The 14,349-nt window shown below is 53.1% G+C and overlaps 7 protein-coding genes across 7 annotated transcripts; 4 read left to right on the top strand and 3 right to left on the bottom strand.

Moving 5' to 3' along the window:
- Positions 1-74: 74 nt before the first annotated feature.
- On the bottom strand, positions 75-1,139 carry AB675_8650 (Octanoyltransferase; the record flags this gene model as incomplete). The annotated part of the gene is made up of 1 exon (XM_018149114.1): positions 75-1,139. One exon carries the CDS (start codon positions 1,137-1,139, stop codon positions 75-77), a length of 1,065 nt encoding a protein of 354 aa, XP_018004355.1.
- A 702-nt stretch (positions 1,140-1,841) lies between these two features.
- Positions 1,842-3,020, bottom strand: AB675_8649 (uncharacterized protein; the record flags this gene model as incomplete). The annotated part of the gene is made up of 1 exon (XM_018149112.1): positions 1,842-3,020. One exon carries the CDS (start codon positions 3,018-3,020, stop codon positions 1,842-1,844), a length of 1,179 nt encoding a protein of 392 aa, XP_018004646.1.
- Positions 3,021-4,206: 1,186 nt separating this feature from the next.
- Positions 4,207-5,241, top strand: AB675_8648 (uncharacterized protein; the record flags this gene model as incomplete). The annotated part of the gene is made up of 2 exons (XM_018149111.1): positions 4,207-4,315; positions 4,370-5,241. 2 exons carry the CDS (start codon positions 4,207-4,209, stop codon positions 5,239-5,241), a joined length of 981 nt encoding a protein of 326 aa, XP_018004415.1.
- A 1,010-nt stretch (positions 5,242-6,251) lies between these two features.
- AB675_8647 (Polyamine transporter 4) lies at positions 6,252-7,829 on the top strand (the record flags this gene model as incomplete). Its single annotated transcript, XM_018149110.1, has 1 exon — positions 6,252-7,829. The coding sequence occupies one exon, from the start codon at positions 6,252-6,254 to the stop codon at positions 7,827-7,829; it is 1,578 nt and encodes a 525-aa protein (XP_018004267.1).
- A 509-nt stretch (positions 7,830-8,338) lies between these two features.
- Positions 8,339-10,028, top strand: AB675_8646 (Amino-acid permease BAT1; the record flags this gene model as incomplete). The annotated part of the gene is made up of 3 exons (XM_018149109.1): positions 8,339-9,106; positions 9,197-9,340; positions 9,504-10,028. 3 exons carry the CDS (start codon positions 8,339-8,341, stop codon positions 10,026-10,028), a joined length of 1,437 nt encoding a protein of 478 aa, XP_018004643.1.
- An 863-nt stretch (positions 10,029-10,891) lies between these two features.
- Positions 10,892-12,123, top strand: AB675_8645 (putative lipid phosphate phosphatase 3, chloroplastic; the record flags this gene model as incomplete). Its single annotated transcript, XM_018149108.1, has 2 exons — positions 10,892-11,538; positions 11,595-12,123. 2 exons carry the CDS (start codon positions 10,892-10,894, stop codon positions 12,121-12,123), a joined length of 1,176 nt encoding a protein of 391 aa, XP_018004427.1.
- Positions 12,124-12,278: 155 nt separating this feature from the next.
- On the bottom strand, positions 12,279-13,135 carry AB675_8644 (putative GST-like protein; the record flags this gene model as incomplete). The annotated part of the gene is made up of 3 exons (XM_018149107.1): positions 12,279-12,581; positions 12,677-13,001; positions 13,107-13,135. 3 exons carry the CDS (start codon positions 13,133-13,135, stop codon positions 12,279-12,281), a joined length of 657 nt encoding a protein of 218 aa, XP_018004193.1.
- Between the last annotated feature and the right edge of the window lie 1,214 nt (positions 13,136-14,349).

Below are 14,349 nucleotides of genomic sequence, written 5' to 3'. Positions count from 1 at the left end.
CCCTTCGGGGGTGTTGGTTTTTGCTTTTTGGGCGATGGGAATGACTGTGCGCTGAATGTCTGAGGGGATTCCGTTCAGTGAGTTCGGTCTACTGAGACCTCAACTTGCTGCCAATTCCGTCGCAACTCTCGTTCGATCGTGGATAGCTCCCCAATCTGAGCGCTTCCCGACTTCAGCGCCTCAACGTCCCCCCTGCCCAACTCGACAGTCTCAACACCATCAACAAGCCCCTTCTTCTCGCCCGTCTCCTCGATTCCGACCGCAATGTTTTCCGCCAGTTCCCTCGCTACACACGGCACGTTCACGTCTCCAGCATCTACGCCTTCGCGGCTCAGCCACGTAGTGGATTTGCCTTCAAGGCCGCAGGCGACGATGCGAGAGAAGCCGTAGGAGAGGTAACCTGCTCTTCTGTTCTCGGTCATATCTTCTGTATCGTAGTAGAGCTTTCTCAGACGTTTTTCGATAGCCTGGTCTCGCACATTGAGACCGACGCCGTGCGCGGTGACGCCGCGTGTGACTTGGACGCCTAGGGCGCAGATTTTGCGGTCGCTTACAGCCGGTAGTGCGCTGTCTGCTTGTTCTTCCGTGCTTGGCTGGCAGCTGTTGCTGTCCGATCGAGGCTGAGCAGCACCATCTTTCAGCATCCAAACCCCCGGATCAGTCGCACTCCTCCCCGTCCTCGCCTTGGCTCCCGCCCGCTCAAGCACCCCATCACAGGTCCTGATCACCGCATTCTCCAACAGCCGCACATAACACCGCGCACTCAGCCCGAATCTCCTCAGATCAATGATCGGATAGGCCGTACACTGGCCCGGACCGTGATACGTTAGCAGCCCGCCGCGTGAGGTCGGATGGAAGGCCGCAGCGTCGTTGGCTGTTAAATAGGAGATCTGTGAGGAGGAGAGCGGATTGGTGAGGAGGTGCCGGCGGCCGACTGTGTAGGTTGGGTGGGTAGAGAAGGAGAGGAGGATTGGTGGTGGTGGTGGTGAGGATGGGCTGGGTGTGGATGATTTCAGCGCGGCGCGATGCTGCCAGTGGAGGTTGAGAAGCTGGTCTTGGATGAGGAGAGAGGTCGTGTATGGGATGCGTGGGGTGAGGTGGATGTGTAGTAGTCTTGTCCGCAAAGGGCCGGCTGGCATGTAGACTAACGTAGTCGAGATTACTCCGAGGGAGGCTTGTGGGAGCGCGAAGAGTGTGTTGCAATAGGTAAACAGCAGAGGTGTGGAGGGTAAAAGGGAACTGGAGCAGGAACGAGAACCAACAAACTGGAAGGTGCGAAACATTTGAGCTTTCGTTAGAATTGAAGTTCGGGGACAACGCGGGGCGGCGGGCCGGCGCCTACATGCGAGCCCTATTTTCTGGGGCCGTTTCAGGCGGACGCGGCTACTGAACCAATGCGTTGATGCTGAGGTTCAAAGTTGCAAGGGCTGTTATGAACTGCGGTAGTCATCTGCAATTGCCAGCATCCTTGCAACAGCCGAAGGCTGCTCTGTGCTGCGCGAACCTATGTCTCGTCGAAACTCGTGCGAGGCAGGAGATGCCACGACTCGAAGGTCGCATTACTCCGAGGCGCCGTACTGGACAGTAGGAGGTGAAATAGATGGAACAGATTTAGACACTGAATATTGTACCACATTTAATTCGATCCTCCAAGGGTATACATCTCATCAAACCAACTGACCAAGCTCTGACTTACTCCTCCGAACGCCATGCATTTGCGCGTTCAACATCGTCACCTCCTGCCGCTCGTGGTCATCGTACCGGGCAGAGGTCGGTTGCAGTAAAGGGCAAACCCCAGCGGCTTAGCGCTCGCGAAATCATGGACATCAGACACTCCTGCCTCATCTGTTCGCTGGCAACTCCTGTGCGAAGTCTCTCGGATTGTATCTGTATCCCCCTTGCCCTGGGTGGGATTCGACTCGCGGGCTTGAGCTGGTCTGTGATCCGCCCCAGCCAGAACTGATCTCTGTGCCCCCTCCTTGCGCCACGCTTGAAGGCCGGGAAGCGTGGCTATTGCCTCCTTCTCCCGACAATTCTGAGTATGTTGACTGTCGAGGCGCACCCAGACCCGGCGAAGGCTGTGGAGACCGCTTGAAGTGCGTATCACCTTCCATTTCTATGGCCAGACCTGGGTTGCTGTAATTATTGTAAGATGATTGTGACGATTGCCTCTGCTGTGATGGATGAGAACCCATCATTTCTGACATGTTGGGGTGCTGCAGACTAGGGCTTGGTTGTGGCGCGTACCCATTGCCATACATCGCTGCCCGCATGGCATCTTCTCGTTTTCGCAAGACATCGGACCCTGCGATCATAGTATGTCGCTTGAATTGATCGGCGCTTGGGTTTGGGGAGAACGGTGTTCCACCACCACTGCCGACGGCCGACAAGCCAGGTGAGTTTGGTGGTTGAGGTGAGTGCCCACTCATACTGCCGCCTTTCTGACTGTCGCTGATGCCGTGCGCGTCCATCATCTGTCGCAATAGTTCTGCGTCAATGAGCTCGGCCTTTTTGATCAGTCGGTCGATCATAACTTTCGAGGCGTCCTTCATGCCCTTCTTCACAAATCCAACCATTGTGAAGTTGCATTTGATCTCAATATCCTCACGAAGGTACAAGCCTTCAGCCGGGGCAGCACTTCCCAGCTCTCGTGGCTCCGGTGGCTCTCCCGGCTGATTTCCTTTGATCGAGTACTTCACACGTAGGTCAATGCCGCCGGGCGGATATACGTGTGTTTGAAGTCCCCATGGCATGTCATGGTACACGCCCCTAAAATTGATCTTCCCTGATCCCAGCTTCCCCAATCCTGGTACCATTTGTATCCTTTCTGTGATTTCGTACCAAGTAGAAAAGAACTCGTCCGCGGGCGCATCTCGAGGAGGTTTGATTTGGTGGTATTCCAACACCAGTGGATTTAGTTCTATGAGTTCGCCATGACTGTGCAGAAGGTCAATGCCCATCTGGCGAGGTATGTGCGACGGGATTGGCGTGATCTGAGTGTATGCGACTTTCCGCGGCATCTTGACGGATGAGGGTTGTCTAAGATGCCAATAGCAATGTTTCAGAGACGCAAATTTGGTGGACGACCAGATATCTCGACTTTGTCAGAACTGCGGTCGCAACGGGAGGGTCCTCTGGCTCCAGGGAGCCACGGATATGATGCAACCGCCAAGCGGTGATCAGTGTTCGAGTACAGCGGGGCCGGATTGATCAGGGTCGCTACTACTAGATTCTGGTAATTCTTTGCGCGAAAAGTTGATGCGCTGTGAGAAGAATAATGGATGCTCCTTCTACTCGTCGACGGCTGCGCAGGACTTGAAGAGAGAAGGAAGACTCTAGTGGCTGACCGATCGTACTCTGTAATAAGCAGCTGACGGCACTTCGCTGCGAAAGCGTTCTGGGCATAGTTCCAGAGTTTCCGCTGAGCCACGATCCTTGCAGTGGCCGCAGAGAGTGCTTGGTCTGCGTCGTCACAGCGGCCTAAGAATACTAAAACTCCACAGAGTTTCGGCAGCTCACTGGCCCGGATTGATCCTCTCCAGGTGCGATTGGGTGCTTGGGGCCATCTCGGTGTTCTGGTGGTGTTGCCTTGACTTGGTTCTCAAGGAACACGAACAGCTGAAACGGGCTTGCATTGTGCAATATTTCACCAGTCCAAGAACCGTATATGTAGACGGGTAGTTGCAGTGCTCACAATCTAGGCGAATGAAGATGGCATCGTACTCTGTTCGACGCCCCGAACAGCGCAATCTCGTCGCCGTATACTTTTATGGTTTGTCGGGGTTTGTGTGGACTGCTTTCCGTCCGCAGATCCTAAGCCAGGTAATCCAAAATCCCGTCAGATCTGCAATCAGTGGAATGCCTGTCGCCTTCTTCGCGAAGCCTTGCATCCGGATCTCAAGCAGAGATCGACTTGGCTAATTTGGGGAGTCGTAGCTTTTTCGCAATACCGCGACCACCTACAACACTGCTGATACTGGATTCAAAAGATCCCTAGATACCCTAGATACTCCAGCAGCTCCGGAGTGCGGCAAAGGCCGCCAAGGGATGACAATTCCAACCTCGGCTTCTTGCAGACCGGAATTGAACCCTGATCAAAGTCACCTTCGAGCAGGTACTTTCAATAATGATAGAGCTTCGCAAGATCTTGATGTACTGTAGACGATAATCAGCCTACTGTTCCAGCTCGTCCAATACCTGTCAGAGATGGCGGCATCGACTCTGCCAGAAACCTTGGCGGAATCTTTCGCGGTAGAAAAGATTGCCGAGCATGAATTCATGTCGAAAGTACCACCTGCCTCCATGGGCAATCGTAGTAAGCAAGATTTCAGGCTCTTTCTGTCATTGTGTCCATACTGACCATGTGTAGCGCCGATAGCATATGGTGGGTGCACTACTGCGGCGGCCGTCAACGCTGCATGTCAAACTGTGAAGCCGGGCTTTTACATGTACTCCCTGCTGGGCTACTTTCTGGGACCGGCTGTCACCGATAGGCGCGTGAAGTGCTTCGTTTACCACAGTCGAGACACCAAAACATTTGCGACGCGGCGAGTCGTCGTATCGCAGATGCTTGACAATGGGACGGACCGCAAATGTCTGGAGCTCATCGCAGATTTTCAGGTTGCAGAGCCGGCCAGTGCTATGGAGTTCTATCCGCCGCCTGAACGGCAGTATAAGAGACCTACTGTCACCACGCAACAGCTTCGCGACCAGTATGTCGAAGAAGGCAAGATCGACAAGCAGACTGGAGCTCTTTTAGACACAATGTTTGCCTTGTCAGGCAAATACTTTGACCAGATCCCTGCTCCAGAAGGGGTATCCGGCCAGAACTGTATGGGCTTCGCTAAGCATCTGAATACGGACCAGGACCATCTTCACATTACGGAGAAGTTCTCCGCAGAATGGCACAGAGCGAAAGGAAGTCTGCCGACAACAGCAGACCAGATGGCCTCACTCGCGTGGGCAATGGACGGTGGACTTTCCTTCATTCCATTGATACACGACCACAAATACCTCGAAGATGTTGGTGCGTGTAGCAGCTTGGACTTCTCCTTACGACTGTTCACCAACAACTTCGACTTCACGAAGTGGCACATAAAAGAGCGTAAGGCGATCGCCGGTCAAGGAGGGCGCACATACTCCGAAGCTCGCCTCTTTGATGAACACGGTCAGCTGGTTGCTATGGAATCTCAGCAGTCCATAATGAGACCACTGCCTTCAGGCGTCAAACCGAAGCTATGAGCGAGCAGCGCTTATACCCTATTCAGTCGCGAGTGATCACCCTGAGTTAGAATAGAGGATGGGGTGAGCGAGGTAGCGAGTAATCGTGAGGTGGATGGCCTAAATCCCGATGACCAGTAAGACTTATTGTATACTGGGTACAAATATACCTGACCTCCCCAGCCTTTCATCAACTGCTAGTAGGTCGACCTTAGATCCTCGAAACATACAGATATTGCTTGAAACTTCGGCTGTCAAGTGTTCTTTTGTTCCGAGACTCAAATGCCTGCACGTCACCAAATGTTCACGCTTTGCGATCAATGCCCAGCAGTTTGACCTGATCAAGAGACGCAATATGGCCGCCAATGGCGCAATAAGTCCTCAACGGTTTTGTGCACTCGTACGTACGCTGTCGGTAAGTCGGCACATCGCTGTCAGGAGGCATCAAGATATAAAGCATCATCAACATCCGGTTCACTAATCTGGGGAATGGTCCACACGCAAGCGCAAGCTCAGTGATCAGTAATCGGTGCTGCCAAGGCCATTGCACCGAGGACACTAGCGGTCGCAAGGACCTACCGCGTCATGTCACGGACTTCTCATTTGTCGACACTGATGGGCTTGCGAGCTTAACACGCGCCACGGTGCTTTGCGACGTTGTCTGGTGTTGATTGTCGGACTGTTGACTTTCTTGCGGACGGCTCGTACATTATCCAGGAATTCCGTGTGGCAGCAGATGATCTCTCCTGTGGGCGTCCTTGTTCAGATCACTAATTAAGCTCGGCAATGTCGAATCGTCTGAGAGGGGTCCGACGGTGCTTTAAAGTCAGTACTTTGACTCATGTCGGCTCGTTTGTTACATTCGCTGCGATCAGTAATTAAGGCAAGAGCTTGCAAGAGGCCAACAAATACATCAAATCTTCATTTCGTATGCGACATATAGCTCTCGTTTCTCTACTTTCATGCGATTCCCATCTGGCAGTCCTCGAGCACGAAATACTGGTTGATAGCAACACCCACGCTTGCCAGACATGGGGTCCACCTCTCCTCAAGCGCCTCTAACCACGGCGTCTAGCAACGAGTCGGAAGCTCAGACTCCAACAGATATCGAGAAGAATCTCGAGAAAGCCAAGACGGATGAGCATCGAGACTCTCCCGACAGTCCGTCTGTCCATGCTGCGACACCCGGCCTTGAGAAAGTCTACACATCAGCGAAAGATTGGGATGGACCGGACGACAAAGGCAACCCACGCAATTGGCCTCTTTGGAAAAGGGCGTACCATAGCGGCGTGACCGCGCTCCTGTCCTTCGTCGTCACATACGGCACCAGCGCATACTCTCCAGGTATATCAAAGGTGGCGGAGGACCTCGACGTTTCCGAAGAAGTTGCCATTCTGGGTCTCAGTCTGTACGTCCTTGGTCTATCATTTGGCCCGGTGGTTGCAGGCGGGATGTCGGAGACCTTCGGTCGCAAGGCGGTATACATCTGGTGCACGCCAATATCGTTGTTGTTCACATTAGGTGCTGGGCTGTCGAAAAACATCACGTCGCTTCTGATCACGAGGTTCTTCGCCGGTGTGACAGGATCGGGACCACTTGCGGTCGGCTCAGGAACGACGGCAGATGTGTGGGAACCCATCGACTGGGCAGCTGCGGCCTCGCTGTGGATCCTTGCGCCCTTCCTAGGGCCTGCCTTGGGCCCAGCCACAGCCGGTTATCCTATTCAGAAAGGGACCTGGAGATGGGGTCAATGGCTCTTACTTTGCGCAGGCGGCTTCGCCTGGCTGTTTGCATTGTTTCAACAGGAAACATACAAGAAAGTCATCCTGCGCAATCGAGCAAAGAAGTACGGTCTTCCTCCACCACACGATCCGTTGCCTCCTGGCTTTGCCAAAGTCAAGGCTCTGTTCAACGTCACGGTCCTCCGTGCGCTTCGCATGCTATTCACCGAACCGATCTGCACAGCATTTGCAGTCTACTGCAGCTTCACGTTTGGCGTGCTCTTTGCATTCTTTCCAGGAGTCACGTGGGTCTTCCGCACTGTGTACGGCTTCAGTGTTGGCCAGGCAGGACTGGTGTTCATCGCGATTGGCGTCGGCTGCATTTTGGGCACAGGCGTCTTCATATTCATTGATCGTGTCACATACCGACCCCAGGCGCTACGACTGAGGAGCGAAGGCAGCGAGAAGTCAGTGCCACCAGAAGAGCGCTTGTACGCTTCAATGCTTGGTGCCATCATTCTGCCGATCTCCCTCTTTTGGTTCGCGTGGTCTGCTCGAAGCGATATCCACTGGATCGTTCCCACCGTCGCATTGGCCTTCTTCGGCGCTGGAAACCAACTCGTTTTTGATACAGCTGCGACATACTTGACATCGGTGTACGGACCTATGGGCAGCGCGAGTGCAATGAGTGCGAACAACCTAGCTCGCTATGCGTGTGGTGCAGCATTTCCGCTCTTCGCAGTTCAGATGTTCAGGGGCCTGACGATTAAATGGGCTGGGAGTTTGCTCGGCTTCGTTACAATAGCCCTGCTTCCGATTCCATTTTTGTTCTACAAATATGGCAAGAGCATCCGAAGCAAAGGAAGTATTCCGAAAAGCGACGCTTAAGGATGCTTGACGTCCAACATTATTATGTCAGACCTCTCAAGGCACACGATCTCTGATTCTTATCAGTAAATACGATGCCATGGCTGCTAGCCTGATAGATAGCTTATATGTTTTTGTTGATTGGAATTGCGATGATAGACTTTCGCTTCCAATCCCACGCTGTGAGCCTGTGACGTTCCTGTTCCCTTCTTCTCGCGTTCTCTCTTTCAACCCAAACTCTCGCCGATCGTGTGCTTTTATTGACAGGTACAACCGCTCAGCAAGGCTCCAGTGCTGAGGGTTGCAGCGCTGCTCAGCACGTGGACTTCTCCATTGTCCGAAGTCTGGAATTCAGCTACTCGCTACCCAAAGGTGTTCTAAGACAGCCACCAACCTTGGCGAGCCCTAGCTTAGCGAACAGACTTTAGCTGACACTTCGCAACCCTCTTTCATAGCTTGAGTCTTCCTTCTTTACATCACACGCGATAGCATAGTACAGCACGACGTCGCCGCAGTCTCCGATCACAAGCATGGATTCGCGCCGCGCCTCTATCCAGCAACATGCTGTGCGCTCTGGCTATGACACAAAGGCGCTGCCGAAGCGCCTGTCCATGATAAGCGTCCTCGGCTTATCTTTTGCGATTATGGCAGTTCCCTATGGTCTCTCAACGACTTTTTATGTCACGCTGCCGAACGGACAGTGTGTCTCGATCATCTGGGGCTGGATCCTGGTGTCTCTCATCTCGCTGTGTATCGCCGCCTCCCTTGCAGAGATCTGTGCGGTGTATCCGACGGCTGGTGGCGTCTATCACTGGTCCGCGATCCTTTGCACGCCTAAATATGCCGCCGTGGTCAGCTTCGTCGATGGGTGGTTGACACTAGTCGGGAACTGGACCGTCACATTGTCGATCAACTTCGGTGGAGCACAACTCATCCTGAGTGGTCTCACGATCTACGATGAAAGCTTCATCGCGACGCCATGGCAGACTGTGCTGATGTTCTGGGCCGTGACTCTGCTGTGCGTGTTGGTCAACATCTTTGGCGTCAGGTGGCTGGACTTCATCAACCAAGCATGTATTTGGTGGACGGGGGCATCCATGGTTATCATCCTTATTACGTTGTCTGCCACCGCCGATGTTGGAAGACACTCTGCCGACTATGTCTTCACGCATTACGATGCATCCGCATCTGGATGGGGTGACGGCTGGTCATTCTTCGTTGGTTTGCTTCAACCGGCCTATGTTTTGACTGGCTATGGCATGGTTGCATCCATGTGTGAAGAGGTGCAGCATCCGGAGGTACGTAGCCCAAATACCCTGAGCCAGGCGCAGACACAATTTCTTTAAATTGGCTGTCCCAAAATACATAAGCACTGACAGTTCAAATAGCGCGAGGTCCCCAAGGCAATGGTACTTAGCGTGGCAGCTGCTGGACTGACTGGCATCGTCTACATCCTCCCGATTCTCTTCACCCTTCCAGACGTCGAGTATCTGCTCGGCTTTTCCCAACCGATCGGTCTACTCTTCAAAGAGGTCACCGGATCAAAGGCTGGCGGAGCTGGCTTGCTCGTCCTCATTCTCGGCATCTGGCTTTTTGCCGGCATCGGCTCCTTGACCGCGGCTTCTCGCTGCACCTGGCTCTAGCTCGAGACGGCGCCATCCCTGGACACACCTTCTGGCTAAAGTTCATCCCAAGCTCGAGCTTCAAGTCAACGCGATCATCCTATCTGCCCTAGTGAATTGCGCCCTAGCGTGTATCTACTTTGGATCCTCGGCAGCTTTCAACTCCTTCACAGGCGTCGCCACTATTTGCCTGTCTGCCAGCTACTGCGTCCCGATCCTGGTCAGTCTCATCCGCAAGCGCGAACTGGTCAAGTCGTCGTCTTACTCTCTCGGCAAATTCGGGCCATTCATCAATGGCGTGACGATTGTTTGGATATTCTTCGCCATTGTGATCTTCTGTATGCCAGTAGCGATTCCTGTCACACCCTCGACGATGAATTACGCCAGCGTTGTCTTCGTCTTCTTCGCTGTGGTGGCTGCAATCTGGTACATCGTCTATGGAAGGACTCACTTCAAAGGACCTGGAAGTATGGATCTTGAAGGGGAAGCGCCCATTACTGGCACTCCGGCTGGTGATGGTAATGGCATTGTCGAGAAGGGAAATGGACATAACTCGAATGGCACGGATAGCTCCGAGGGTATCTCAAAGACTGTCTAGTCAGAGAACTAGCAGTTGTAGAGTTACGTCGTGAGCTATGTGGATGAAGCGACCTTTGCTCCACGTCGTGTTGGATAGGTGCCAGACACCTGGGCATCTATCCTTGCTCTTTAGCCATAAACCAATATCCTTGACGATCGTCAACGGAGAAGCATTATGCAGTATCTTCAAAGAGAAGCCTTGCGGGCTGCTGCTTCTGTGATAACCACTCTTCCCGCATCCGCATGCAGCAAGTCCCGCGCCAGGTACTTGCAGGTGATCATCGTGTCAAACTATAAAAGGCGCAACCCAAGCAGGCAGTAGAGGCAGCTCTGATCCTGCAAATCCTACGACCTACAGATACACTACGCACGAAGTCATTACACACAGCCAGCTTATGCTAGCTGGAGCCTCATAATAGATCTCACGCACTGCCTTTTTACCATCATTCCGTCGGCTACTGGCGTTCAGACCCGGGGGATCGACGCCACATCTGACTCCACACGATAGGCGATCCACTCGTACGATTGGCTTGAAAGCCGACGACAACACTGTGGCTGTGTCTGTGAGATCTACGAGAACCCTTTGCTTACCTTTCTCATTACCCTTGAAGAGCACGCGACTTTTCATATTACTATCAGCTCCTTCGTCAGCGTCCTCCCAAGTCATCGGTCTTCTTGGATGTCCACATCGCGCGTACCACGATACTCGACTGAGACTCATTGGAGCGCATGCCTTCCAGTGCACCATGAGATCGGCTTGAAGCCTTGGACTTTGCCACTTTCAACAAATAGATCATATACACGGTTGCTTGAAAGACAGCGGTATCTCTTCGACGAGCGCATGCTAAGGAACTGCATCGGCAACCTCGCCGGCGCCCCAGGATGGCTTCCATCACTGCTCGGATCCGTCAATTACCCTGCCGCCTCATCCTGAGCTACGTTCTCGATTGGATAATTGTGTTCCTCATCCTTGGCCTTGCTGGCGCATTCAACTCTATTGACGCAAAGAATACGCGCCATGCATTCTCCCTACAGGATCCGAACATATCATTTCCACATAAGCCAGATCTGGTCTCTAATGGAGTGCTCTACGTTACCTCTATCATTCTTCCGGCAATCATCATCGCGCTGATCTGCGTCTTTGCTGTTCCTGGATGGTCAGCCGCTCGCAGCTTTCGCTCGAGGCAATCGCTCTGGCGCCGCAAGGTCTGGGAATTGAACGTTGGGTGGCTTGGTATATGTCTGGCGGTCTTCAGCGCTATCACAATCACCGAGGGTTTGAAGGCGGCTGCAAACAAACCAAGACCACATCTGCTGTCGGTCTGCGATCCTGATCTCAGCTCAGATGCCATCGAGAAATGGCGGGTGGGCGGTCTAGGCGGCACAGATCTAAGCACAGCCACTGCTCCCATCATCGTCACATGGCAGATCTGTAGGAATGAAGACAAGGACGAGATGAGAAATGCATTCGCAAGCTGGCCTTCCGGCCATGCTAGTACCAGCTGGGCAGGACTGCTGTACCTAACGCTGTACTTCTGCGCCAATTTGGCGTCAAGATTCCCACTGTGTGGACATCTCTGCTCAGTCGACGAGGAGCGCCGGCTACTGCATTGGTGCCCGAGTCGACTCTTCCCACCACTAATGCCGAGCGCGGCGTACCGCAGGGGCTTCGCCACAAAGCTGCTGCTCCTCCGATGTATCTAGTCCTCTTGGCGGCCGTACCAATCGGCACTGCCTTCTTCATCTCACTCTCGCGCTGGTTCGACTATCGGCACCACGGCTTCGATATCATCTCTGGAGCAGTCATCGGTATCTTCTGTGCTTGGATCAGCTTCGGCTTCTACCAAGTGCCGATCAGCTTGTCCAACGGGTGGGCATGGGCACCTCGAAGTCAAGGGCATGAGTTTGGACTCCTGGTTGGCGACGGCCGCGGATATGGAGAGTTGACGGAGGACGAGCGCCAGAATGTAGGCAGTACGGGAGAAAGCGTCAGCTTGGGCAAGCTCACGCCAAGGACTGATATAGAGAGTCAGTCTCAGAGTCAGGCCTCGTCCGGATCATCGCAAGCCAACCGTGGCGTAGTCGGAACAGTAGGCACTGACGGCCAGCATTGATTGAATCAGCATGAATATTGCTAGAGCATTGCATAGCGTCCATAAAAATTTCTTATGAACGAGAAAGTATCAATAGCAAGCATGCCGACTACCAGTGAACACAGCTTTGCCAATTGGGTTCGTGTTCTCGCCATTGGCAGAAAATCACTATCTATTTACACAATCTTGTCGCTAATCTTCTGAGGGTAAGGCTTTGTATCCTTGAAGCTTTCCCTCTCTTCCAGGCGATCGCTATACTGCTTCAGATTTGGGTAGTCCTCCTGCCAGTCCTGCGTTGGATACCGGACTTTCATGTAGCCCAAAACAGTGCCCGCGGCGATGTCAGCTAGCGAGAGTTCATCGCCTACAATGAACTCCTTGTCTCCGACCCACCGCGACAGTGCTTTGAGCCCGCCATTGACCTTGCGCTCCTGCCGTGCGATCCACTCTTTTGAGGGTTGGTCGCGCTGCTTTTCGAACTGCAGGGAAAGCGGTCATTAGTACGCGATGCTCCGGGGAAAGAGCAAGTGTCCAAAGCCAAGAATCACTTGGGACGGCAAGTGCTACTACTCACAAACATCAAAACACAAGCATCAGCAACCCCATCCGCCACAACCTGCACCTGCTTCGCCAAAAGCTCATCAGCCTTCCCTTTGGGCAGTATGCCCTTGTAGCCTTGATCCGGGCCGTAGTACGCCTCCAGCCATTCGAGGATGAAGTGCGACTCGTACACGGACGTTGGCTCTCCCTTCCCGGAGTCGTCGATCAGAACGGGAAGCTTCTCCAGCGGGTTGTGCTGGGGTGTCTGTGTGGTCGAGTCCCAGGGCACTTCGGTCTGGAGTGTGAATGGGATGCCTTTCTCGTGGAGAGAGATGCGGACTTTGCGGGCGTATGGGGAGCTGTGCACTGATTTTGAGCTTGGGTGAGGTGGACTTCTGCTGATTGGGATGCTTTCGGGAAGAGCTGGGCAGGAGGCGGGCATCCACCAGAGAGCAGCAACTTACGGCGTTGCAGAGATCAATGTCAAGCCCATGACTTCGCTGTCTTTGTCCGGTCTTACCCTTTAGAAACTTCGAGGAGTTCTGATACGATTGAATATAGACTATGGTCGTTGCATTTGCCTTAGGGACCATACCTGCCTATGATTTTGATCATCTCCAATTCTGTAGGTGCCTCATGCTTTCTGACGTCTTCTTCCCCCTCCCCTCCACCCATCTGGCCGGGCGCTGGGCTTCTTATTTCCGCGAATCGACGTAGCTCAATGAACAGATGGTTCGAATAGTCACGCTGACAGCGCTGCCTACCAACTTCGGGTTGGCCTGGCACCCGTGGTCATTCGGTCTGAAATGAGTACCCCTACGTGGCTCCAGTCATCCGGTCTTCCCAATTTTGTCATTGATTGAGTCGTGGCTGCGGTGATAAGTTACTGATCGGACGCAAACACACACCTTTCATGTTCAATCCCTGAGCAGTTTTATCCGGTTTGTCAGTCTACTTCTGGTTTGCGAGATGCCCTGAAACCGCAGATCACTAGACTGTACAGAGGAATCTGGTAAGCATATTTGTTATTTTCCTCCAGGAACGATCAATCTCGAGACCTGTCCGCTCTGATAGCATTTGACAAGTATGGTCTGGGGGACCACGGCGAAATTTCTCCATAACATTAGGCTGTCGGCGTCGTCGTTGCGCCTCCTGCCTGTCGTGCGGCATATCCGAACAATGTGCGAGCGTCTCCTTGGTATCACCGAGATGATGGAGAGCTGCCGATCGGACCAGACTTTGCAGGTGGACTAACGATAAGTGCAAGCCCAATTTTTCTATCAATGTCTCGAGCTAGCAAACAAAGCGACGAACCTCAATCTTGAAACACTTCCTCAAGATGCCGTTGATTGTCTCATGTACGACAAGAGACCACAGAACCTGGCTGCTAACAAAAAAATTGTTGCATCCCTGCTGCATGGAAGGACGGCAAGTTCTATCCAGAATCCGGGTTCCGCACGACGATCATGCCTAGCGGGTTTGGGTGGAAAGTGGACGCGACTTTCTCGTACACTAATAGCCGCGATAGTCCTTGAACCCTGTATCTACTAATGTTGTCAGCAATAAAGTGTGGATGACTTGACTCGTTGCAAGCCGTGTTCTTGGTGCTTTCCCCTGCGTCGGCATTTCTCACAGTCTGGACAATATCCAGAAGGAGCGATGTGACTTTTGAAGAAATCGTGCATGCGCGAGGACGAGAGCAGAGAT

Source organism: Cyphellophora attinorum (assembly GCF_001299255.1).
Source record: "Cyphellophora attinorum strain CBS 131958 chromosome Unknown Contig3, whole genome shotgun sequence".
NCBI classification, from domain to species: domain Eukaryota; kingdom Fungi; phylum Ascomycota; class Eurotiomycetes; order Chaetothyriales; family Cyphellophoraceae; genus Cyphellophora; species Cyphellophora attinorum.
This window is presented reverse-complemented; position numbering and strand designations above follow the sequence as displayed.